General features: G+C 37.7%; 1 protein-coding gene across 1 annotated transcript in view; it reads left to right on the top strand.

Annotated features, from left to right (window-relative positions):
• Nucleotides 1-26729, top strand: part of LOC123311437 (neuroligin-4, Y-linked) — a 381697-nt gene that overhangs the window by 324738 nt on the left and 30230 nt on the right. The window contains exons 4-6 of the mRNA XM_044895388.1: nt 17138-17398; nt 25056-25176; nt 25260-25611. Of these exons, the coding sequence (XP_044751323.1) occupies nt 17138-17398; nt 25056-25176; nt 25260-25611 (734 nt within the window). The remainder of the gene's footprint in view (nt 1-17137; nt 17399-25055; nt 25177-25259; nt 25612-26729) is intronic.

Genomic DNA, 26729 nt, shown 5'->3' with positions numbered 1-26729 from the left:
CCGATGAAATCAACCTTCCGTCTGTATATCACTAAAGTTTGGGCATACAGTTCAATGTTTACCCATAGTTGGGTTGATAAACCATAATTGCAAATGCCTGGTTTCACTAAGCTGAAATGGGTTACCAGCGCTTGATTGACGGTTACATATCGATTTGTTTTCGGTTTTCGATCGATAATATAATTATTAGAATTCAGAATCTAATTCTTTTATCTGATTATAATATTTATTCGTCCGATTAGAAATTCTTAATGTCTATTTATTCAATAACATTTTCAAATGAGGGAGTTTGTCTGTATCATTTAATTCTGGAAACCAAATGACTGAAAAGAAAGAGTTTTATAGAGAATGCGAAATTTTGCAGGGTGATTTTCTTGGCCGAAGTTAAGGGGGATCTTCCATATAATTTTTTTTTTCAAAACCCCTATTCCTCCAACTTATAGCTCTTTGAATTTCTGATATAATAATCGACTTCATTCAATATCATGTGGTTTGTTTATTATTATTTATCCAATTTTAGTGAAAATGGACTACACAGTACTCCTATGCTAACCGAGCACGTCAGAAATATCAAACTGGAAACAACAATTCCCAAAAATTTTCGAGCTAGTCATGAACGGGAGTGGAAGTAGCAACATTCAGGCGCAACTGTAGAGTGGTTCATTGTCCCTCGTCAGTACAGTGCAGCGTGACTGTTTCAAACGGAGAATGAGGTCTTAAACGAAATCAGGGACACGTTGTGAGAAATTCTCATCACGATGCGACATCTTTCCCGCAAAGACTGAACCGAAACCTAACATTATCTGCAGAATTCTACACACATCCCCCTCCAAATTTAACAATCACCTGCAATCACCGAATGTACAAAAATTCGTCAAGCGGCCACAGGCGAGTCAAGAGGGTTGCCTGTAGAACTGTGGTTCTATGCGGAGGGACTCTAAATATTATTTGATTTTTTGTAATCAGAACAATTTCATGAAAAAATTCAATACAGAAAAGTTTCAGATGAAATTCCTCTCTTCGAATAAATTTTTCAAGTATAAAAATGCAGGCAAATTTATGTTTTTTTCACCCTATTGTACTGACATTTCTTCGTCAAAAAAACCAGAGGAAACTATCATTCTGCTAGCTAGGATAAAATGCTTGAGCAGAGGGCGTAGCAATTTCAATTGCTTCCGTTTTAGAGCAATCGAGATGAAATTTAATGGTTAACAGTTTGATTTTTTTACGTCTATAATTCCAACTAATGGAGAATAGATCAAAATGGGTTGATTAATTGCGTAATTAATTGAAATCATTGATTGATTAGACGATTGAGTTTGGGAAATAATCTGACAAGCTTCAAGAAAAAATTATGAAAGACCATTTTAAGTGTTGTAGATATGGAATTGGTATGTCTCAAATGTATGGATAAAAATTTTCCTTTTCTTCCTTTCCTGAGTGAATATTGAATTCTTTCCTTCACAAAACCAACTCTTTGCCTGTCAGCTTACCGTTTCTTGTATAGGGTATGAAACTTTGAAGGGTTAGTATTCTGTGGTGTAACGTAATGCTTACCACTTTGAACATACTTATCAGATTTCCAATTTCTATAGTCTACTTGAATACCAATACTCTTAAATGCTATTATTACCTCATTTTCTTGAGTACTGTTACCACTTCTCTTGCAAATTGGCGAAAGCATTTTTGCATATTTAGATTCATGATGATTTACATACAATTATTAGATATAACTGTATGCTATGTTTTAGACATTTTTCGAAGAAGATCGATTTGTTTCCCATGAAATTGAATAGAGAGAAAAGGTCCGAAATATGACTGCAACGAAAATGAGATTGAATCATGGAAAACCTCAAAAACCTTCTTTGGGTGTCTAATCCTTCGGTTTCAATTTCTCGTTGCGGAATGATGCGGATGTGAAACATAAAAGCAGGAATACGCCACAATTTTGAGAATGGCTCCATTATTTTCCTAATAGCCTTTTTGCAACGACATGTTAATTAATTTTTTCCCACATCAAATCCATCTTATAAGCTACTTCTGCCACCGTTTTGCAATTTGGCCACCCCTGGCCATGAGCCGGAACAGGAAGTACGAACATGGATGGACTCCCGAGTGACAAGAGCTTGTCATAACCTTCGTCATAAGGGGATTCAGAGCCGTTACAAAGGTTTCATTTAGTTAGGGTCCGACAGCGGTAATCGCTATAGGCCAGATTACACAGAATGGGCCTAATGTGTATTGGTGTTGAATGTGGAATATCACTGGATTCTCATTAGGTTGTCCAATAGTGACTCGAAACATTGTACTTTAATTTCGACACAGAAGTGTAGCTTTCTTTTCAGAATTCAATTAATTTTGAAAAAAAAAAACCATATTAAGAAAATTTATGATATCAATTTGTATTAATTTCAATAATTCTTTACATCGTTGACCGTCCCTAATTGATGAATACGATAAAGAAAATTCTAGAGATCACTGAATTATAAGATTATCGAAAAAATTTTTCCTCGTCAGTTACTATTACATTGGAAAGATTCCCTGTTACTCCAATCCGGAAATTCTAACTTGTTGGATAATTACTTATCAACCAATATCTTTAATAAACAATTTTGCAAAAAATCTTTGAGAAGTCATTGTTGAAATACAAACAAATACGAGGTGATCACTGAAACACAGTTCGAATTCTTTGAAAACTGAAGCACTGAAAACTCCATCAATGATTTCACGAGTAAATTTTTGTCTGGCATGCAAGAATCCACGAAAAGCTTTGCTGTTTTTGACAGCACATATCATAGAAGGCCTACATATTTGACCCCATGTTTTTACACACAATATCAATGTTTCCGAATAAATAATCACCTCCTGCATATTTGTCGCATCTGTGATAAACACCCTAAGTGTATTTATGAGAAACCCAAAATAGTAGTAAGAGTGAGATCGTCAATGGGATGTTTGAAAAATATAAAAATCAATCAGTAACAGCGCTGTAGGTTAACAGGGGCACAGAAAACAATGCAGCATCCACTGCCCAGCATTTCATTGAAAGACAGGATTCGAAGAATGAAGAACAATTCCTCAGCATAATACATCTCAGCAAACGAGAGAGACACCCTGTACAACTAAGCAATCTCGAATTACGACGAGTAATTAATTAGAATCTCTATCCCCAATCGAGACTCACCCAAACCACTTAAGAAGTTATCATGAAAAAACCGCGTTTTCCGCATTTTCTTCAACCCATTTTCCGACGACAATCCCAAGAATAACCATCGATATCCGATTTCAATAGACCGCAACCTTTTGTTGAATAAATAAGCGTCTTTCCTCCGGAGAAATAGCAGACCCAGCCAAGAGAAAAACGCATCAGGCCTGGAAAAAACCGGGGGAAACCTCCCGTCTGCGGAATTTATGGAGCATGAGAAAACGTTAAATAAAAATTTCCAGAATAACCTATCAGCGGCGCTCTGCGTATAAATCTCAGGTAATACAATGTACAGGAAATGGGTTCTGCTTTGGCAAAAATGAATCACCGGGATAATAATATTCGGGGCTGTATCCAAGTCGATACCCCTAAATACATATCTATATTCCGGGACCAAATTGCGGGGCGCTATCTGGTGGCAGTAAATCAAACCGTAGGCGTCTTGAATCTCTGCCAACTGCCATTGTACCGAGCGCACTCTGTAATTGACTTATTGGCCGTAGTTCGAGTGAAAAGGATCGATAAGGAGGGTCCGGCCTTTTCACATGCCATCTCAAGAATATCCCAGGATGTCTGAATGATTTCGGGCTGAGTATTGGAGAAGTTTAGTATTCAGGTGTGCCGACGCACGAGAATTATGGGACTACGCGGGCGGTCGGAAGTTTGAAATGGAAATTCGTTCAGATCCTACGACTTGTCGATATTTATTTAATCACTTGATTTCATGAGTTAGTGATTTGTGTTTTTAAAGTTATCTTAACCCATAGTAACTGAAGATTTGAAAATAAGACAATTTGTACTTTAGTGGTCAAATTGTCGCACTTCTTATAATCATCTTTAAATGATTAAGTAAGAGCATTGAGTATTAACTCGAGTTGAATATTAGAATGTCTACCATGAGGGCTCACTGAGTAGGATAAATGCATATTGCCTTCAGTATCACCTAAGAGTAACCAAGAATTCATTTATTCTCGATATCCAGGACTGCAGAGCAGACTCAACTTGAAAAACCAAATAGCTAAATGAAAAAGCTACAGCGGCTATATGAAATTGCGAAAGACTCTTTGGAAAGACAAGGGTGCAGCACTGTTCATATACAGTGAAGCTACTCCCCATTGCCACCTATATTCCATTCCATTCCATTGCTGTATCCCGTTACCGGGAATAAATCTACAAGAAGAAGAAGAAAAAAAAATTGCGAACAGACTTGTAATTTCTTAGGGCTAGTTGCGACTGTGTGCCCTCCTGTGACTAAAGAGACCCAACCGTGACCTGCAGATCCTTCCACACTCAGGGAATGGATAGTCACCAACCAGATCTGGCCGCCGCTGTATCCTTCTCGACTCTCCATTGTAACTGTGTACCAAAGACCTCCACTGTGACCTGTCCAACGCTAGTTGTTCCCAGTTATGATTGGCATTAATTGATTTTAAGGATTGATGTAGTGTATCCTTAAACCGCTTATACTGGCCTCCTGGCTTCCGGGCTCCCTCAGTGAATTCGCCATATAGGGCTATTTTGGGGAGTCTTGTGTCTTGCATCCTCAGAATGTGGCCGCTCCATCTGAGTCGGGCTCTCGTTACTTGAGTCTCAATTGTTGTACAGCTCGCCCGTTGCAAGACTTCTGCATTCGAAACTTTGTGGAACCATCTGATGTGCATTATCTGTCTTAGATGACGTTGTTGTGCTTGTTCAAGCTGTCTAATATGTCGCCTGTAGGGCTTCCGTAAAGAAGCGTTGGGAGGACCACTGCTTTGTAAACAGCTGTCTTGGTCTTCAGATTGAGGTCGTGATTTTGAAACACTCTGTCCTTAAGCTTCCACCTATATTGGACAAAAATCAAAGAGGCCTGTTGGAGAAAAAGACTCTATTGGTGAACCGTCATGCAAAATTAGTTGAGTTCGAAATACTCTTTGAAACAGTCATAAACTTAGTGCGATGAAATAATTGGAGAAAAAATTATCCATGTGATATACTTATGGCAGAGACAGTAAGTGCCTTGTGATAGAGGAACCTTAAAGGGGCGCACATCTATCTCATAACCGACAGCAAGGAGCCATGCTGAGGTCCTTGAATCATAGGGTTCTCAGGAGGCAAGAGAATGCCCCTATATCAAAAACCAACTGACTAGAGGTAATAAGATGCCAAGGCATTGTGGTATTGAAGAAAAATATGATAGTCGATGAACTTGCATCAAGATGAATACGTTCTAGAAGCAAAAATATAAAGAAACCCGCACTTCAAGGCATTAAAGCGCCTTCCTTCATCATGACAATCAAAAACCTTCATTTTTTCATTTTTTTGTTCAATTTTTGCAAAACAGAAGTAAGTTCAGTGTGGAGGAATTTCGGATAGATTGAATAGTTTGGTATTTACAAAAATACTGAATTCTGCCAGTGGTGGATGAACTTTCACGAATTGTTTCCCAATTTTTGAACTGGTGATCTCATTGAATTTCCAATTAAGAAGTGCTACTTCGCCAAGAAATAATACATGCAGACCATCGCTCCGGCGTCACTTGACCTCTTCAGAGCAACACAACTCTCACCTCGACGAAACGAGGACGAACGAATTCATGGCCCCTTTAGGCGATGACAGTAGTCGGTACGGTGAGGGAATACACCCTATCTCCATCTGACAGGAAGCAAGAACCAACTCACTTACTTTCCCAAATCTCTGGTGGAGATGGCAGCATATATCCATTTACTCAGGTTCTCAAACCGTATATTGCTGTAATGAAGCATTAATAAAGAGAGCGCAAAAACATTCGAATTCATGGTAGTAACCTTTGTTGCCCCGGAAATCCAAATCATAAAATGCTTTCAGGAGTAAGACAGGGGTTATCAATTCATTCTATTTTTGTCGAGGTTGGAGTTGTGTTGATCTGGCAATGTCAAATGAAACCGAAACCATTGTCAGCTCTTTCTTGGCGAAATAGTTTTTCTGTCAATACTTTGAGGGATGGGGGTTTGCTAGTTCGATTCAGATCATGACATTTGTTAAATTTATATCAGCAGGTGTTATATTATTCACCTGCTTCAGAAGATCTTCAATCCCGTACCGTCAATTCAAGTCTGTCCATAAAGAAACAAAAAGTGAAATGAGGGCCTAATGATATGATAAACCTAATCAAAGATATCTCGAAGACAGTTTAAGAGCCCATCTCCTAAAATAACAGCCCGCCAAACATTATTCCCTCCTTTCCGTCTCTCGAGAAGGACCACAAAACTTTCCCATCTCAACTCATCACGTGGCATAAAGCAGGAATTAAGCCAACTACGGAATTCAAAGCGCCATAACTGAATTTGATAACCTGGGACGCAGTTAAATCCGGCGTTACAACACTAATAACTATCAGGAAGCGAAGTTTAGTATCATGGCCCCACTAAGAGAAAACTAATCGCTGTTTCGAGTATGAACTCCACCTTTTCTTGGATCCGTAATCGGTTCGGCGGTGCCGTTCCAGTTTCAAGTGGGCAATCGCGGCTTTTATTGAGAATAGAGAGCTCTTGCTGGTGCCGCAGCGGGGAAATCGAGAATGAAAATTCAACAATTCCTGCGAACCACTCGCTCGAGATGATTGATATTTTGTTGTTTCGAGTTTTCATGAAGTTGGCGAGGCAGGATCGGTGGTATCGATCGGGGGAGAATAATGGGAATTCGTGATTACTTTATAATCCTCTAACCCTTCACCCTATTCATTACTGCTTCCAAGGGAGGTCTGTTGGATGAACACCTCTCTACTTGTTTTGGGCGATGAAGGGATGCTGGGGCTGAAGCATGGTTATAAGGATACAGGTACATCACAAAGAATATATTGTTTTTAATTTGCGATATGAAATTGTTCTATGTGCGACATATATACAGGATGATCTAACTAAAACACACCACACTCCAAAACATGAATCAGTTTTTCTCCTGAAGCACTTCGGGGTACCATCAGTTTTCAAACTAGAATCTGAAGTACATGGTTTTCATTAGAAGGAGTTATTTGACCACTTCACTTGTTTCGCTATCACAATAACATCTTCAGGTGAGAAAGAAAAAATATAACTTATGCCTTCATCCATCTGAAGAAGCTATTGCGACAGAATTGTAGATTTTCACAGAGCGTCGGCTACATCACTTAAATATCATCAGTTTTATTTGGAGGGGACTACACAGTTCAGAGAGACCAAGTGTTTGAACAGAATGCATATCTACACTGAAACATAATTCTAAGCAATGATATTGAAAGAAAAGTTTGCTGTACATTCCATTTACCTTATTTTTACAGATTTGAATGACTGGTCAAGTGATAATCCTCTGAAAGAGTCTGTTTTCATGATAATCGATATATTTTTCAATATTTAGATTAAATTCAATATGGAAAGTATTCTGATTTCAGCATGTATACCTTCTAGTAATTAGTGGAAAATATTTCACCACTGTATTCCAGGATCCTGAATATTCGGGGAAATTCAAATAATTTCTTTTGAAAAAGGCTTTTTCACGGAGATACAACCCTTCAAAGTTACAACACGTCAAATTGATCTTATTTATCTTCTCATTGAAAACATTTTCAAAGATCGTGATTTCGACTTGAGTGACATATTTTTTCGAAGATTATGTGAGTCCACTCAGTTTTGATTGATTTCGTGAAAAAAAATTTTTTTCTTATTTCCTATGAATGCGCTAGTTAAGTTCAGTGAAATATCAAAAATATTTATTTTAGATTTTTTTTAATAGAAGAAACACACATGGTACTATACAGGGTGAGTATTTGACTCGTACAAATCTTTTAACAATAGATTCTTGAGGTCGAAAGAAATACTTTTTGTATATACCAACTATACATCAAATTACTCGAAACGGCGCATCGAAGGAGAAAATATGAAGAATGCTCTTCTTTTACAAAATGTCAAATATTCATTAGATAGTATCCAACTTATTTTCAAGAGTTGGGTTCTTTGAATTTTTAATATTTTTATGGTACGTAATGGTCATAATGGGGATACTGGAAGACGTGGGTGATATCTTGTGTTAGAAAAAGATTTATCAAATAAATGAAGAAGTACATTCCGAAATTCATTTCATTCTATGAAACCGTTTGTCAGATAGAACTAGAAATAACATTTTTTCATGGTTTTTTCAACAGCCTGTATCTTTTAAAGAAAAGAAGCCGATTCGGAAGAAATAGTAAGGGAAAAAACTGTTTCTTTTGACCTCAAGAATCTATTGTTGAAATATTTGTACAAGTCAAAGACTCACCCTGTATAGTACCGATACGAAGACTTGTGCTTGATTTCAGGAGTATCGTATCGTATGACTAGAAGAAAGCCAAATTTTGAAACTATTCGAAAGGTAAAACTCAAATTTTCCACGAACAATGGGAAAACTAACTTTCACTTCTTGGAGCCAAGGGCAATACACTATTTTCCCTGGTTATGAATCTGAACATCTCACAAAGGCTCCTGACTTTAGGATCCAAGCTTGTAATTTTCACTCCGAGGTAAATATAAAAATGCAAATGAGCCTCAACCAGTTCGATATTCAGTGAAGTCAATTACTCATTCGCAGCTGACGGAAAATTGTAAATCTGATGAGGTGTAAAATAACCTAAAAATTCGTCCGAAGTCATCTAGCTAAAGCGATCGATAGACCACGCTCTATCTGGTGAGATGTGTGGCTGCTATGGATATGAATTTGTACAAACGCTCAAAAGCTCCAGATTCAAGTCAGTGCTTTTTCCCATTTTTCATTGGCAATCTATATAGACTAGAATCCAAGCCTGTAATTCTGACTTCGAGGAACATGTGAAATTCCAAATTAGCCTCAACCAGTTCCTCATTCAATTATATATTCAATAACCTATTTGGAGCTGACGGAAAATTGCCAATCTGAATTATAGAAATGAGGTGGAAAATAACCTAAAAATTCGGCAGAATTCATCTAGAGCCCGATGCTCATCTAGAAAATGGATGTAGCAAAATTGGGAGATTCCCTCACGTATCCCTTACCATAATCTCGTCATAAAAACCTTATTGGATCATCGCAGGCTCCGCGTTTTCATTTATACCCGAGAAATTTGTCATACCAGTTCAAAATTCGCCACCAGTCCAAATCACCTTGAAAAATCCCTTTGTTCGCTCGTGTCGAAGGCCGATAGGCTGTTCATAATTCTCATTTCCCTTAATTCGGGCCCTCCAGCACGTTTCCGCATTATTATGTAGACCGTTTTTTGTTGCTCATGTTTTCCGCCGTTCATAAATACTAGCAGGAATTTGGAGCGAAGCAATTATCGTCTTAGAACCGGCTCGCGGGTCCTCGAAATACGGTATGTCTCACGAGTAATGAGAGCTGTCGACGCAAAAAGTCGACTTTGTTCGATACGAAGTGTAATGGGTGGAAGTCTATTCCGTCTCGAAATTGAATTGGGATTAAATTCCTCCTTCTGAGGAGTTTTTGTCCTCTTTCTGTATTTATTCACTTGGTTTACCGTTTCGCTTACAGGGTATCCGATAAAGTGTCAGAAACTTTTGTAATTCTTATCCGTTTTTTCCTTTTTTGCAATGAATACAACTGGAATATATACAGGAGATGATTCCCCAATATAAGGGTCCTCTAGCGTACCTCAAACAACTGAAGAATAAAAGACTCATCTCTTGGAAGAACGAACCTGGTTAGGAGACTACTGACTGAAAAGCTTTTAAATGACGAGAGCGATTCTGCACCAAAATCAGCAGAATATTTTTTGTCGCAAAGATGATATCCCACACAATGCAATTCTATTACAAGTAAAAGTACAAGTTATTTATTGAATGATTATTTAGTATTTCTTAAGTCATCATCAAGTTTTCGAGTCATTTTTTGATGAAAAATGTCAATGGAAAAGGTGCCTTGCATTAATACGAGGATATATAAAAAAATTCTTAGCCTACATAGAATCAAACAAAATTTCAATGTCAAACTATTTTATTACTCAACATATCCTCCTCTTTTGTATACACTTATTACAGCGAACCTGCTCTGCAAACAAGACCTCCACAGCTTTCATTACCTCCTCGTTGAAAGAAAATTTACCACCTTAAACATTTTTCAGTTGAGGAAACAGATGATAGTCGAATGGAGCCAAATCTGGTGAATAAGCGGAGTGTTCTAGTAATTAGAACTATAAATCACGAATTTTTTGCATGGCAACATGAGATTTGTGTGCAGGGGCGTTGTCCTGCAAAAACAAAACACCTTTCGATAGCTTTCCGCGTCTTTTCTCTTTCATTTTTTCCCGTATAGTGGTCAGTAATGTCCAATAGTAATCTCCGGTTATTGTTCTACCCTTATCTAAAAAATCAATCATGATTACTCCATGGCAATCCCAAAAAACTTAAGCAAAAACTTTTCCGGCAGATTTTTGGACACGAAACCTCTTAGGTCTTGGAAAACCAGTGTCGCCATTTCATCGACTATTGCTTTGTTTCTGGATCGTAGAAATGTACCGAAATCTCATTCATAATAACAATTGGGTTTAAGAAGCCTACATCGTATTCATATCGAGCACAGATCGAACGCGATGTTTCTACCCTTGCACGCTTTTGGTCAACATTCAAACATTTGGGGATCCATTTTGCAGCAATTTTCCAACCTTTGTTGAATATATCGGTACATTTTCGTCAAAATATCGTAAGCTCTAATTACTTGCCTTTCGACTTATGATATTTTTGCAAAAATGTGTGGATATTGTTTGATAATTAAAAATGTATGGTTGACATTCAAAAGAGATAAATAAAAAAAATAAAGCATCTGATATCCAGACCTCCAAAGATAGCAGTATATGGTTCTTTCTCATTCGGAATTGATTGCAATATGTGTCAGTTGAGGAATTTAAATACCATCTTTATATCAACTTCTGGTGTACCACAGGATTACCATATGGAGCCGCTGCTTTTGAACCTTATTATTATTGATAGTATGATCAAATTTTTCAGAACATGGAAATTCTGTTTTTTTGCTTAAGAATTATCAAGGCTGTATATTTCTGCAGAACGATCACGACAACCTGTTTAATTTCTGCAATATCAGTGGTACCTTTTTTTAATCTTGCGAAGGGCATGTTATTCATCATAAGACATAAATATTCTAGTTTTCCTCACAGTTTCCATGACATTGAATTCGAACACCAAAGAATACTTTTCTAGCTTCAAGACTAGACTGAACTTATATTATTCCCATATTTTCAGGGTGGAACTTCGAGTCTCTAGTCTTGGAAGTTCGTACGTTTTTTTCATCAAAATTTGTTCGCAGTGCTCACCAAATCCCAAATTGGCTAAAGTGCTAAGGGGTAAATTTTCTACAGACATGATTGTATGTACATCTAACATCCTTTCAGCAATATCCGACAACTTGAATTCAGGGATCTTTTCTTTATTTATCTCATCTTCCTGACTTCATGGGATATGTATACATATTCTTTTTTATTTCACACCCCACTTCATTATATTCTAGCGTCTCAAACATCGAATGGATCTCACAATGTTCGGGCGCTTCCCTGTTAAATATTAACAAACCTTCAAGCCATGAGCGTCGCGAGAGGGAACGCTTTGTGTTTTTTGCAAGATAAACATCTTGAGTCCAGACACCTAGCTGAATAGGCTTCCCCATATTGAATTGTTTTTTGATTATAGGTTCTCTTTCTACAGTTATGAACCTTTTGAATCCAATGAGAAAGCCTGTCTAAAATTTTTCACAAAATCGAATTTCACAAAAAAAATATCCGTTTTGTGTTCTTAACAAGTCATTTTGAGTATATGAAGTATTGTAAGAGTTCAATACTTCCAAAAATGTAATTTTTTCAGCAACTATAAGTATATAGAATAGTATATTGTTACAGAAGTAATTGCTACGTCTGTAGCAATGAAACTTTTGACCCGCGCATTCGCCATTTCGCAACCGACAAGTTGCTATTTTGAAATTAATATGTTTTTGTTTCGACATCATAGAGTAACATGACCTTTACTGGTTGGTGGCTTTCAAGCAGGAAAATGTCATCAAAATCCATGTAATTATTCACTTGCATCAGTATCATAACAATCATAATTGATAGATGGGTTCTTTAAATATTGATGAAGTCTTTCATCAATATAGAATTAGTAGACACTACTAATTGTATGATATTAGTTTCCGGGCTTTCTATCTACATTCTGCTCAGTGCCAATACAACTCTGAAGATGCTTACATAGTTGAGGGAGAAACCTCAATTGAAATACGGACGAAATTCTATATATTATCAGACCAGACCTTTGTGATCAGGATGTCCAGAAGGGGGTCATTCAAAGTTTTTTACCTTAATATATTCTAAACAGGATTCGTTATCCTCCTCACAAAATATGCACTCGTTTCAGATAGACCCCCATTCTCGTTCATGCTATCTAGAAATGATTAATTTCGAATTCATTCACCTTGTCGCAATTGTAAGTTATCATATTTTAGAAGGCTGAACACACGAAGGAATTAACCGGTGCAAGAAATCTCTTCGCTTCGATGCTTTCATTTTATTATTTGGCTTTGAGACACTGAATGTTTATATAAATTCGTTATGTTCTCAATTCAACTCCTCATGTGAAACGTACATTCCAGCGAGCAATTCAAATTCATATATTCTTGTTTTCTCAAGTCTATTTGTTCGAACTGCCTTGCTCCTAAACTACATATGTATATTTGTGTTCAAGCTTGAAGATTCACGACAAACAGCTGGAATCAGCTGTTTGTCGTGAAACTATTTAGGCAAGACCACGAAGACTGCTGCACACGCCACTGTCTCAAACTCCTCGAGCATATATATTTCATTGCTTGATAATCCCGCTTTAAGAATGTCGTTCGCAGTTTACGACGCACTTACTCCTCGTGAAGGCAAGAAAACTTCATTTTTCAGTCGAATTTCCCTACAGAGCACACAACGGGCTCCTTCCTTGAATACTAATTACTCGAATAACGTATCCTCTGCCTAGCCTTCACAGGGCTCGGGTAAACGTCTCGTTTGTTCAAGAAATTAAAAATGGCCGTCGGCAAACACCATTGTTTTTAATTCTGTCGTCTATGACACCGAAAGTCGTAAAGGAACGGGTATTCTAGTTGTCAGCTTTTAGAGCAACGTCGGTTACAGCAGCAATTCGGTTAATAGAACTGATTAAAAATGTGAGGTAATGTTCGTGTTTACTCGTTGAAATGGATCCGACTACCAGCCATTTTCGTCTTTAATCTCAGAAGATTGGACTCTCACCACTCGGTGTTTCAACACTGAAAATTGAGTTGGAATGAATTTAAATCTATATGAAGATTACATTTTAGTTCGGAGTCTTGTTACATCGGTGGCGAAATTGGTTTTATGAATAATTACATACCTTAATACCCGGACGTTTATTACTCGAAAACACCGCAGGCTAAAAGACTTATTGTGCTATCCATATGATCTCTTATATGAGGAGATGTCCTCATCCTTCTGCATGATAATTCACCCTAAAAGGGTGAAACAACGTTCAATTCAGTGAACGGTTATCAGTCTATTGACTCATCTAATTTGCTGTGTTTTCAGGTTTTATTCAAAAAATGATGCTGCTTTTGTTTTCTGGTCCACTTTACTTCTTAAAGTAAAGTAAAGTATATATTTATTTCAATAATTATAGTGGAAACCACAAAAATGAAACATGTCAAATAATCAATTACATAATATCATCGCTTGCAAAAATTTACAAACTCCTCAAAATCATAGGGTTCACAACTCAAAATAAACTGGTGAATCTCCTTCTTGAAGCTATTAAATTGTTTAATTTTCTTGAGCCTTTCAGGTAATACATTGAACATTCGCATCGACATATAGAGAGGATGTTTCTCGAAACTTGAGAGATTATGTTTGGGAAAAAACCATGGAAAAACTCGTCTAGTATTATTTTCATTCTTAAATTCATCAAAATACTGCTGATGCCTGTGTAAAAACAGTAATGTTCTATAAATATACAATCCATGTAAAGTTAAGATTTTATTTGCTTTAAATAAGGATCGACACGATTCTCGATATCTCAAGCCAAGGATAGTCCTCAAAGCCCATTTCTGTGTAACGAATATCTCATCCATATGTGAGGAGCTTCCCCAAAAAATTATACCATAAGCTGCCAACGACTGAAAGTTTGCGAAATAAATTGTCATTAAAATCTCCTTATCAACTGAAGATTTGATAACTTTCAAGCTGTATACCACGGAGTTTAACCTTTTCCTGAGATTTTCTACATGTTCATGCCATTTCAAGTTCTCATCTATTATAACTCCTAAGAATGGAACAGATTTCTTCACTTCAATTTCATGACCATCATTTTTAATGCTAATGGGTGTGTCTTGTTTCGATCTGTCTGTGTAGAAATAAGTGCATACTGTTTTCTGCACGTTTAGTACCAGTTTATTATTCTCACACCAGTTAATTATGTCATTGAGAACAGTTTTGAGGGAGTCAATAGATGCTGGGATGCTATTACACTCAATCACAGCGTCAGCGTCATCAGCAAAGTTCAGAAATTTACAATTTCTTGGCAACACAAGATTCAGATCATTGATGTACACTAAGAATAGTAGGGGTCCCAATATACTTCCCTGGGGAATACCCAAGGTTATTTCCTCGTCACTTGATGTAAAGCACACACCTTCTCTAATCATCATTACTCTCTGTATTCTCTTCTGGAGATAACTTCGAAAAAAATTCCACTGCTTGTCTCTAATACCATATTGTTCTAGTTTGTGTAGGAGCAGATTATGGTCAACACAATCAAATGCCTTTGAGAGGTCTAAAAACAATCCCAACGGCACATTTCCCTTTTCCAAGGCTTCCATCACAGCAAGACTTAATTCAAATATAGCAGTTTCAGTACTTTTTCCTTTCATAAACCCATGCTGACATTTTGAGATCACATTGAACTTTTTGAAGAACTTAAGCAAACGGTTGGCAATCACCTTTTCAAAGATCTTTGAGAAGGAGCTCAACAAACTTATTGGCCTATAATTACCCAGATCCTCTACATCTCCTTTTTTATACATTGGTCTCACTAATGCTACCTTGAGTGCATCAGGGAAAATTCCTTCTTTGAGGGCATTATTCAAAATATGTGATAGTGGACAGGCTATAAAAGATATACATTTTTTTATCAAGCTCATTGGGATTTCATCATAACCACATGCATCCTTATTAGCAAAGTTTTTTACCACCGACTCAACCTCCGTTTCTGTGATCTGAAAAGCAAAAAAAGAGTTCTGATTTGTTTTCAGCATTCTATTATTTCCGGATGTACTAGATGAAATGTTCTCAACTAGGGATGGCCCAATATTCTTGAAAAATTTATTGAAGTCATTAGCTAGCTGTTTGGGATCTCCTTTCTTCATGTGAAGTTCTTTGCTTTTAGGTTGTTTTCCAGTTATCGAATTTACTAACTTCCAAGTTGCCTTCGACTTATTTTCTGAATTTGTGATGAACCTATTTGACTGGACACGTTTAGCTGATGTGATGGCAGAGTCATATTTTTTCTTTATATGTCTATAACTTTCCTTCAGCTCTGGCTTTATTGCTGACACCACTAGGAGATAATCTATTTTTCAGTGACCTCATCTCTGATGTTTCCTTGACTTTATTTGTATAACACCGTTTTTTCCGTCTGACTAATGGAAAACAGTTGTCAAATATATTTTTTTTACTTCTTCACCTCTAGGCGTGGTTTTTAATATCCCAAATAACGGATCTGAATCAGTGAAAGAGGAAAACATTTTGGTTTTCAGAAAGTTCGTTTACCTAATCGAAGAGTTGCAATAGGACTGCCCCTATAAGGGAGATAGAAAGTTGTTTAACCGGCCGTTTTTCAGCACTTTTACCGCTGAATTGGGAGAAAGGAAACACTAGTTTTAAATGAATGAGTCAGGATTTTTCGGCCGCTTGTTCCAATTCATAACTACAACGGTCACCCATCCAGGTACTTGCCTCCTTAACGCTGCTTGACTCGCAAAAAAAGAGCGCCCTCTTAAACGCCTGAGTTCACGTATTTCTTCACAATACGAAATATTTGAATGCAATCCATTCAATGTGCTGCTACTGCCGAATATCCCAAATGAATCATGAATCCCCTCAACTCCTTCTCCACGAAACCTAATATTGTTTACTCCCATATTTCCTAAACTTTCGAGTTACGGCAGAAACCCAGCCCTCCGTAATGCCGCGTGGTCCCTACCGAACAAACAAGATGAGAAAATCTTCGTTCGTTCACCTCCGCAGCCAAAACTTCAATGGGTAAATATGATTAGGCATGGAGTTTACCATCGTACACATTTCCGAGCAGACTAGCTCCTAACAGGATTCACTGTTTACAGGGATTATTAAAACCTGCGTTTTAACGGTTAATATCTCCCTGTTATAAACTTCAGACCGCCGAAATCATTTTTCGAACTTCTAACAGATAAACAGTTATATTAGTGGAAAGTATCTTGGTCTGTGAATGTTTCAATAGATGCCACGACTAACCATAAGAATGTACACTACAGTTTAATGACCTTAGCTCAGCGAAAAACTTCTAAATGAAGAATAATCTTGCATTCAGATAATGTTCAGCACAGGGAGCTGCTGGAACCCAAACATGATTTCTTTTTTCCATGCACAATTAAAAGCTTCGGGGTTCACATTCAAAATGAACGTAAGAAGCAGTTTATCCCCTTTAGAAATGAAATGTTTTTCACTTATGCAGCAATATATAACTTGTCGAGAGGAAGGCTTTGAAAATTGATTAATAAGTATGTATGTTTATTCATGGTATATGAACTGTGGTTCACTTCACTAAGTTTATGTTATTACTTAACTGAAAGAACAAACAAAAATTGCTTTTCCTGTAATTTTCATGAAAAATTCTAACGTTATTGTGCTCTCTATTTCAGGTGTACTGTTCCATCGAGCCATTCTCATGTCAGGTTCGGCGCTATCCCCTTGGGCCCTCATCCAAGAACCATCAAGGTACGCCGCTCAAGTGGCTATTCACGCGAACTGCTCTCCAGAACTACCCCACCCCAACTTACTCAAGTGCCTTCGAGAAAAACCCTTAGAAACCCTCCTGTCCACGCAGGTCACGGCGCCAGAGTTTTCTTTCGCCTTTGGACCTAGTGTGGACGGAGTGGTCATCGATACCGGAGAACCGCCAGGTGAGTTTCAAAGCCACTTTTTTCATACTTTTTAACGGGCCACAATGTCTTTGGAACCACTAAAATACAAGTAGAAATCTACACGAATCCCGAAAGACGCATTTTTAGATTCAAAAATCGATGTTTGTTCAAAAAATTGCATAAGTCAAAAAGTTTTTCAATGTAATGGGCTTTCTAATGATTGAAATGAAACAATTTCAACACAAACACAAGGTTAATGTTTAGCTCCATGTGCATGTCACAGGAGACAAATCGATAACAGGCAGAAAGTGATTAAGGAAGTGATGAAATAACTAATGTTATGTTTAAGAAATTAACAAGAAAAGGTATAGCTGCTTTCACAAATATTGCAACAAAATAATAAGGACCGAACACTATCCGAAAAAGTTGAAAACAGCAGAAGTCATAGTGTTCAACAAACCAGGCAAAAAAAAAGAAATTCCCTCAAAGCTACAGGCTGAGAAGTGGCGAAGTCTATTTTCAGACCTAGGAAAAGTAGTCGAAAGAGTAATCGCTAGGAGACTAACAGAAGAAACTGAAAATCATACCAGCAGAGCAATTCGGATTCAAAAGCTCACTCAACAGAGCAGCAATTACTGAGACACACAGAATGAATAACTGAAGGATTCTAGAATAAACAAGCAAGAGGTCTTGATCTACTAGATGTCGCCAGAGCATTTGACAGAGTGTGGCATGAAGAAGGATGGATTTATAAAATGAGATGTGCTGGATATTTTATCAAACTATGCAAGCTGATTAGAAATTATTTGAGGACCAGGAGATTCTACGTAAATGTGGAGGGAGCAATCTCCACAACGACCACAACAACCACAACCTGGAGAAGCCATATCAAACCACCCATTGACAAAATCAACGCCGCGATGCATAGACTCTACCCACTGATAGAAAGAAAACAAGCTGCTATTATGTGCAATAGATGCACCTTGCTTTGTCAGGAATAAACACAGATTTATCGAGATTTGAAGTGGAAAACCATCACCGAATTTATGAAGAGAAAAGAGTGAAAGAACATCCAAATGAAGAACTCAGGGGACTAGTTGACTATGACCCGGAGAAAGACTGAGGAAGAATGAGTATTTACAAAAGGAAACCCAGAGATCAATTGAGGAGAAGTTGAAATGATTACCTACTGAAACTTATAAAACGATACCAAGAAGTAATATCCGAAAAGGATGGACATGAACACCCTAGCACGATAGTTGGCAAGAAGAAATAAACCGATTAAGAGACCAAAGGTTTATTCATTCATTGCTGTATCCCGTTATCAGGAATAAATCTACAAAAAGACATAAAAAAAGAACAGACTTATAATTTCTAGGGGTTTGCGACTGTATGCCCTCCTGTGACTGAAGAGACCCAACCGTGACCTACAGGTCCTTCCACACTCCGGGCATGGATAGTCACCAACCAGATCTGACCGCCGCTGTATTCCATAAAGTAAGTCATAAAGTCATAAAGTGGGTCTGTTCTGTGCTGTATTCTTCTCGAGTCTCCATTATAACTGTGCACCATAGACCTCCACTGTGACCTGTCTAACGCTAGTTGTTCCCATTTATGATTGGCATTAACTGATTTTAGGAATTGATGTAGTATATCCTAAAACCGCTTATACTGGCCTCCTTGTTCCGGGCTCTCTCTGTCAATTCACCATACTCCACTTTGGTCTTGTGTCTTGCATCCTCAGAATGTGGCGCTCCATCTGAATCGGGCCCTCGTTACTTGAGTCTCAACTGAGTTCGAAACTTTGTGGAACCATCTGATGTGCATTATCTGTCTTAGATGACGTTGTTGCGTTTGTTCAAGCTGTTTAATATGTCGCCTGTAGGGCGTCCAGCTTTCGCTTCCGTGAAAAAGCGTTGGTAGGACGACTGCTTTGTAAACAGCTGTCTTGATCTTCAGATTGAGGTCGAAATTTTGGAACACTCTGACCTTTACCTTCCAGAATGCCCGTGATGCTGAATCGATACGGTTGTGTATTTCCGTGTCTAGGATAGCCCTAGTATTTATGAAGCTTCCCAAGTATTTGAACTGCTCGACCTGTTCTAGAGTTTCATTCTCCAGGCTGATATGTGTTTGAAGGCTTTCTGACGGACTTACTAGGATTTTGGTTTTTTCGATATTGAGTCAACTAAGGCCTAAAGCTTCGTATATATGTTTATAGGTGTCCAGCATTATCTGTAGATCCTCTGGGCTGCTAGCGATAAGTGCGCAGTCGTCTGCATATTGAAGTTCCGTGATAAACTTTGAACGGGTTTTTGCTTTTTTTTTTGGTGTAGCAGGGGGAAAATCTGCAAGACAGATGAACACACCCTCTCCTGAGGGGGAACAAGTGTGGGGATTCTCACTCTCCTGAGCTCAAGACCCACCAAAAACCCTAAACTGCTTCTTCATAGGTTCCGGGAATTTTACCTATTAACCAGTTGACTCTTATGGTTTCTGGACTCTCACACGATCATAGTCATGTTGATAGTTGTATGCTGCCTATATCTTTTATAGGTTGAGCTCTTCTTTGGTTACTGTTTAAATCCTCAACTGATCTCTCGGTCTTCGGTGGTAGAAGAAGAAGACTAAATAATTCGAAACGGAAGACTAGTGTGCCATTAGTTATTTGCAGATAAAGACTAACACCCTGAATCGCCCCGAGACAATTCGGATTTCTATCGAAAAATTCATTTGGAAAATGATTCTGAGAACGAGAACGTCGGAATCGAATTCGCTTCGTCATCCATGACCCGGGCAACTGACGGAAGAGGCTCCATTTTCTTAAAGATCTCCGTTATCGGATGCTCATCACTCCTCCGCTGCCGCCGCACATTCCACGTCTCCGAGCTCCCAAGTTCCGATACTTTATTCGACATGTAATGAAATTGCCTCCTGCGAAGGATGTCCTATTTACTCGATTTCGCGTCGCACCCCGAAAAGCAATTAACAGAGTCGCCCCTGTCAGTCGCCAATTTACAACGAGCACGGCAGAAAGGCGAAACTTGGCGCGAATCAATACCGGGGGTCGGTCCGGCATAATTGGACAGGGACGAAATGAAGTTTCAGAGTAATTTTCAGGTGGAGAGAACAGAGATCTTTATGGAGTTATTTCCTGAGTTGATAGAGGTAATGATAACGTCGTTTTCAGGCAACTTCGTTCACCGTACCACCTGAAATTGGATGGAGGAAGTTCTATTTTTCCTTTTAATTGATAAAGTTCATTTTTGAGGATGTTTTCGTAATGGCATTTCATCAGTGGCGATATTTACAGATTTCAATGAATCCTTGAGTGTGTGACTAAAGTGGTTTTTCCAATTCCAACTCTCTTCATCTCATTATGTATACTCCATTCACTTTTATTTTATTTCACTTTTACTTTAGCGTGGAAATTTGACACATTTCGCTCTGTTATTACGTATTTTATCACCATGTCGAATCTCTTCGGAAAATATGTGACGAACATAATTGAAGTTTATACAAAATGATTGAAGGCATACCAAATCCAGTTATTTGCATGGGAAATACAAGAGATCAGTATAATATCATAATATGCACTAGCTTGAGGGGAGTTAATGTTCGTTATATTCTTTGGCTAATGTTTTAATACGTTACATCAATTGTAGATTTCAAAAATATGAACCCGAAGATGAAATGCATATGATGCAGTAGTTGGGAATGGGTATCTCCCGAAGGAATGAACAGATAATTACAAGAATGTTATATTCTTCAACAAAAATCATCTTGCATCAATATAAGTAAAAGGAATTAAAGGAAGTTTCAAGTCAAGATGAACTTCACCTTTGAACAAAAATTTCACATGAATAAACAATTAGCAGAACAACTGGCGCATATTTGTGGCTGTTCATCCTCATACATTGATATAATAATAATAAGGAATTTATGGGTACCTTAAGCCATTTACAGTGTATAGGACAAGTCAAATGAAAAATAGAAAAATCAATTTTCGGGAACTTATTCTACGATGACATTCATCGAAAATCCTGTGGTAAACTTTTCCCATTAATTCACTCAAACATAAAATTCTCAAATGCCACCACTTTCATGAGTCTCCCAATAGAAAGAAATTCTTTGTCATCCTCTTCATTCACAATTTTTCTCATTGTGGAAACATTCTGCTGAAATATAAGTCGTTTAGATTCAGATGAAACATTATATGAATTCTCTTACATTTGAATATGTTCGCTACCGTCTGACGTATTGTGGATTTTAGAACATCAGGGTATATCTATTTGAATGAGCGAACCTGAATTCTAAATAGCATTTTCCGAGGCATTTTCTGAAACCCTGTTTCTTTTTTCAATCACTTTCGGCATTTTCGTAATAAAAATTGATATTTGTTGTGGAAACGGCGTTATGACCTTAACGACATTAAATGAGTGCCAACCTTACTCCTTTCTAGTTACAAAAACTTGAGAAAATTATTTCATGGCCAACCGACTGCTAAAATAAATGTGAATGGAGTATATACTCCATTCATAATTGCCAAAATTAATATCAATTGATATTACAAAAATGCCGAAAGTGATTGAAAAAGAGAGATGTTAGGGTTTCAGGAAGTGCTTTTTAGATTTCAGGTCAGCTCATTCAAATAGTAGGTAACCCTGATATTCCAATATCTACAATATATCAGACGGTAGCGAACATATTCAACGTGAGTGAATTTATATAATGTTTCATCTGAATGTAAACGACTTTTATTTTTTTTTGCTAAATGTTTCCACTATTAAAAAGGTTGTGAATGAAGAGGACGACAAATAATTTCCTTTCATTTGGAGATCCAACGAAGTGGTAGCACTTCTGAATTCTATTTTAGGGTGAACGAATGCGAAAAGTTACTAAAGGATTTTCGATGAAAGTTATTGTAGAATAATTTTTCATTTGACTTGTCCCATACATTGTAAATATCTTAAGGAATGAATAAATATATATGTAATTATTATATCAAAGTATTGAAAATAAACAGCCATGAATATGAGCCAGTTGTCCTCTTAATTGTTAAATCATGTGGAATTGTTGTGAAGTTCTGCTTGTCTTGAAACTTTCATGAATTCTTTTGACTTCCATTGATGCAAGATGATATTTGTTGAAGAATTTAACATTCTAATTATTCGTTAATTCCTTCGAGAGAAACCCATTTCCAACCACTGCATCATATGCATTTCATCTCCGGGTTGATTTTTTGAAATCTACAACTTAAATTGAACCTATAGACAAAGAACATTAACTCTCCTCAAAGTACTGCATATTTTGTGTCAATAATTCAATTTTCTTCCATAGCAAAAATAAATATATTCAAAAACTGATCTCTTGTTCACCTGCAGCAACCTTAAAAAGTTAAGGACCAAACCCCTAGGAAACACAACACTAACTATTCCTTGGATGAGAGGGTGAGAGGGACTCCTCTCTGTCGACTTGTGGCATTTTTGTCGGCATGTCTTAAGGTGTGAGTCTCTCCAACTATAAGCGGATGAACAATGGGCCACAAGGACTCAGTTCAGCACGTAGAAGAAGAAGAAGCCAAAATGATGTTAATATCCCAATATGAGCGAGATAAATATTCAAAAGGAATCTTCTTTTACATATATGTAAGGATAAGGTCCAAATGATAGTTCTGGCATATTTTAACCCCACCAACTTCATATTATAATCTTCAGTTTCGCTCTCGAAACGATAATCCCGAATCGAGTATATACCACGAAAATCAGAATGCGACAAGGATTCAATAACCTCTCCTCGACGACCTCGAACTCGGAAATACTCAATGTGTTAATAGTTTCCACACAGACACTCATCCCCCGCTCCACTAAAAGAAATAATCAAAAGGACCAAAAATATAATAATACCGCCGAATGCTTCCTTCTCAAAGGGAACGAATGTCCCAAACGATCCTCTCCATAGAAATAATAACATGCACAACTCGTTTCCGTTCCTTTCCGCATCCCTTTGATCTCTAATCCCATCGTTTTTCTGAACGTGCCCCTCCTCAGAAACACCGAACTGAAGAAAACAACTCCACTAGACGAGCAGGATGCTGGATGGCAGTTTCAATAGTAATTAAAGCAATCTCCGAACGCATTCTTATCGTCAGACGTATCCTGATAACGACGTTTAATTGGGAGTATGTAGTCACTATTACTCCAAGGCGTGCACAAAGGATACACGAAATGAGGATTATTTAATTATAGAACATGTATAAGGAACTTTCCAATTAGGAACGGCTAAACTTTCGCAGCTTCAAGAGGAAGAGAAGCTATAGTAGACCGACGTGGTGAACGGACGCGGAACCGTGCTATTAGAATATTCATCATTCCTCCATTGTATTTTAATTGGGGCTGAAATATCCTTCTTACCTGAGGTTTTCATGTTGGGAGCACGAGTATGCAAGAACATTTTACAGATTCAGAATGAACATATCTGATCATGGTTTCTACACTTGGTAATGAAAAGAGCATTGATTTATACTAATTAGCGTATTTTTCTTAGATACCAAAAGGATTAACCTCTGCTGGAGCTGTTGGATGTGTACCACTCTTGCTGTCCACAGCGGTGCCGATTTCTGCAAGATCCTGTAGACTGCAGAGATTTCGTCCAATTAAAGCTTCCTCGAATTTTATGAAATTATCAGCTGAAAGTATCAGCCCCGTAGGTGAAATGAAAATAGGGATGGTTTTGATGTCTGTCTATTTCCACAAGTCTGCGTCTGTCCAGAAGGATGAAGTTATTTTAAATCGTCATGTCAATATATAGGGTGTCTGTAAACAAATGCGAAGAACTTCTCATTTGTTTCACCCTCTATAAGCAGTGCTAAATTTTCATCTTTGCACTGTAGAGGTCTATTTATTTATTGTGTGTTGTTCTTCGATTCCTAAGAGCAATGCGACCTCAGTAAAGTTTGTAGCTAGATATCATGTAACAACAGGATGTGTACAAGAGCTGACTTCATTCGATTTAAGTAGGTATTTCATTGTCGTCTTCTGATAGCCTCATAGAAAAAGCATCATGTGTATTCTTGCACTGTGTTTCCGAATTTCTGACATTCACCAATGATGGAGGATGGTTCCGTGTGTTGAACAGCTGAAAAACAGCTATGCTATCGTCTGCTATTGTGGCATCTTTGGTGATATTTCAGGTAGTTCTTCGTTAGAATAAGTTGATTGGGATAGCAATGATGAAAGCCTCCGTTTCAAGAAAAGAATTTTTCCGGAAGTCAACCAATAGTTCGAAGCAGATCTATTAATCCTAGTTGGTTTCCTTCTGATCTCTTCCATGTGGTGATTTGTCAATGAATTACTGCATTTCACTTTCTGTGATATGTTCCTGCATTCCTGAATTACATTGCAGTAGCTTTAATGAAGAAGAACAATCGGCTTCACAAACTGCTGTTATGCATTATTATTTTGTATCATTAGATATGGAATAGTTGAATGATAATGCTCTCGAGGGCTTACAAAAATACTACAGAAGTTTATATCGACAATAATAGAGAATGTGAGAAAAACTTTTTTCCAACCAAAATTCGAAACATTCATCATGAGTCAGTTATAGAATTAACCCAACCTTACCTTACCTAACCTACATTGAACACAAATCGAAGATTGATATTCCATGCGATGAATTAAAAACTTGCTTTCAGGAGAGTCCACTCATCATTCAGAATTTGATGTGAATAAGCCTGAGAAGGAGGAACCACAAAATGCCATCAATATTCTGAACAGTGTCCTGCTACGAAAAACAGTTGTGTCAAAGTTATCAAGGTAAAATTGCATGTTGCTTCCTCCAGAAGACTAATACATCAAGTACTTACTATCGAGGGATAATTCTATTGTTACTTTTTCAGGTATGACCTTCTGCTTGGGGTGGTGAAGGCAGAAGCGTATTTCGCGTTTAACGGAGAAGACGTCCAGTACGGGATCGAGGCAGACAGGCGATCGAAAATACTCAGAAACTTCGTGAGAAATACCTACAGCTATCATCTGTCCGAAATACTCGCCACAATCGTCAACGAGTACACCGACTGGGAAAGGCCGGTGCAACATCCTATCAACATCAGGGATGAAACCCTCGAGGCTCTATCCGATGCTCAGTACGTTGCTCCCGTAGTTCACACGGCTGATTTGCATTCAGCCGAACACAGAAATTCCTATCTGTACGTGTTCGATTATCAGACAAAGTACGGGGACTACCCTCAGGTGAGTCACCTTGATGAACGTATAGGTTTATCGGTGTGGACAATAATACTGAAAATAAAGTGTTAATGTTAAAAAGGCAGCTCCTATCAGCTGGTTGGCCAGTCCATAATATCATTTGTTTAACTAGATCGATTGATGATCGTTTAGTAAATATAAATTGTACAGAAGTCATACAGGAAAAATATATTCTCGTTGAGCTGTTTTGGGATGCTTAGCGCCCTTTATAAGCGGATTCGATAAAAAGAACTTTTGTTCTATCATCTTTAGAAAATATTGCCGACATTTTCGATTCCCCTGTATATCCGTTAACTGAACCTCGGCTCTTGAATACAAGTGATGATTGTGACATCGAATGAATGCCGGCACTATGCTAATTCGATTATCATCCTCGGAAAAGATGCGATATCACAACCCTTGTAACACTGTGTTTAAGAGGGCTGTGGTGATTGCACCCAAAAGTCGGCATTATTTGATCAGTAAAGGAAAACAAAAGTTCTATTACCAGATAAAGTCTTATTATTTGTTATATGTTTTTGAATGCAGGGTTGGGTAATATCCAGAATAAAATTAACATATTGCTACCAATAACTTAAAATGAAAACGCTAAAAGCCTTCAAATAATATTTGGTCACCCCTATAGTTGGGGAGCCGACGATGCTAAATCGGGATTTACTCGAGCGTCGTGAAGACCTAGTGTTGAAGTGTTGAAGATTAGATGGTAGAAAGAAAAAAAGGTTTTATGATATATGCACTTTCAAGAGACTGACAATTCGGACGTGACACAAGGACACACCGGTCCTTTGAAGATGAAAAGATTTTCATACAGATGGTTGATCTCGGTGTTGCAGAATTGGCACATTAATCTGACACTAATCAGGGAGAATTTTCTTAATCTGACAGTTTAAAGATGACAACAAGGCATTTTTTTCAATTATCTCCTTTTCTGTACCTCTAATCATTTCTGTATTAATTATAAAAGTTGTAGGGAATAAAATTCTGTACAAATATTTTTTGAAGCAATTTTTCATACCCTCAATCGTTTTCGAGCTAGAGGGTGATAAGGGCGAGGAGCTTAGCCACACATGGGAAAGGCCAAGGTCAAGGTAGAAACACAGTCA

This window comes from Coccinella septempunctata, chromosome 4, assembly GCF_907165205.1.
Source record: "Coccinella septempunctata chromosome 4, icCocSept1.1, whole genome shotgun sequence".
Classification (NCBI taxonomy): domain Eukaryota; kingdom Metazoa; phylum Arthropoda; class Insecta; order Coleoptera; family Coccinellidae; genus Coccinella; species Coccinella septempunctata.
The sequence above is the reverse complement of the archived record's forward strand: the minus strand, read 5'-3'. Positions and strand labels throughout refer to the sequence as shown.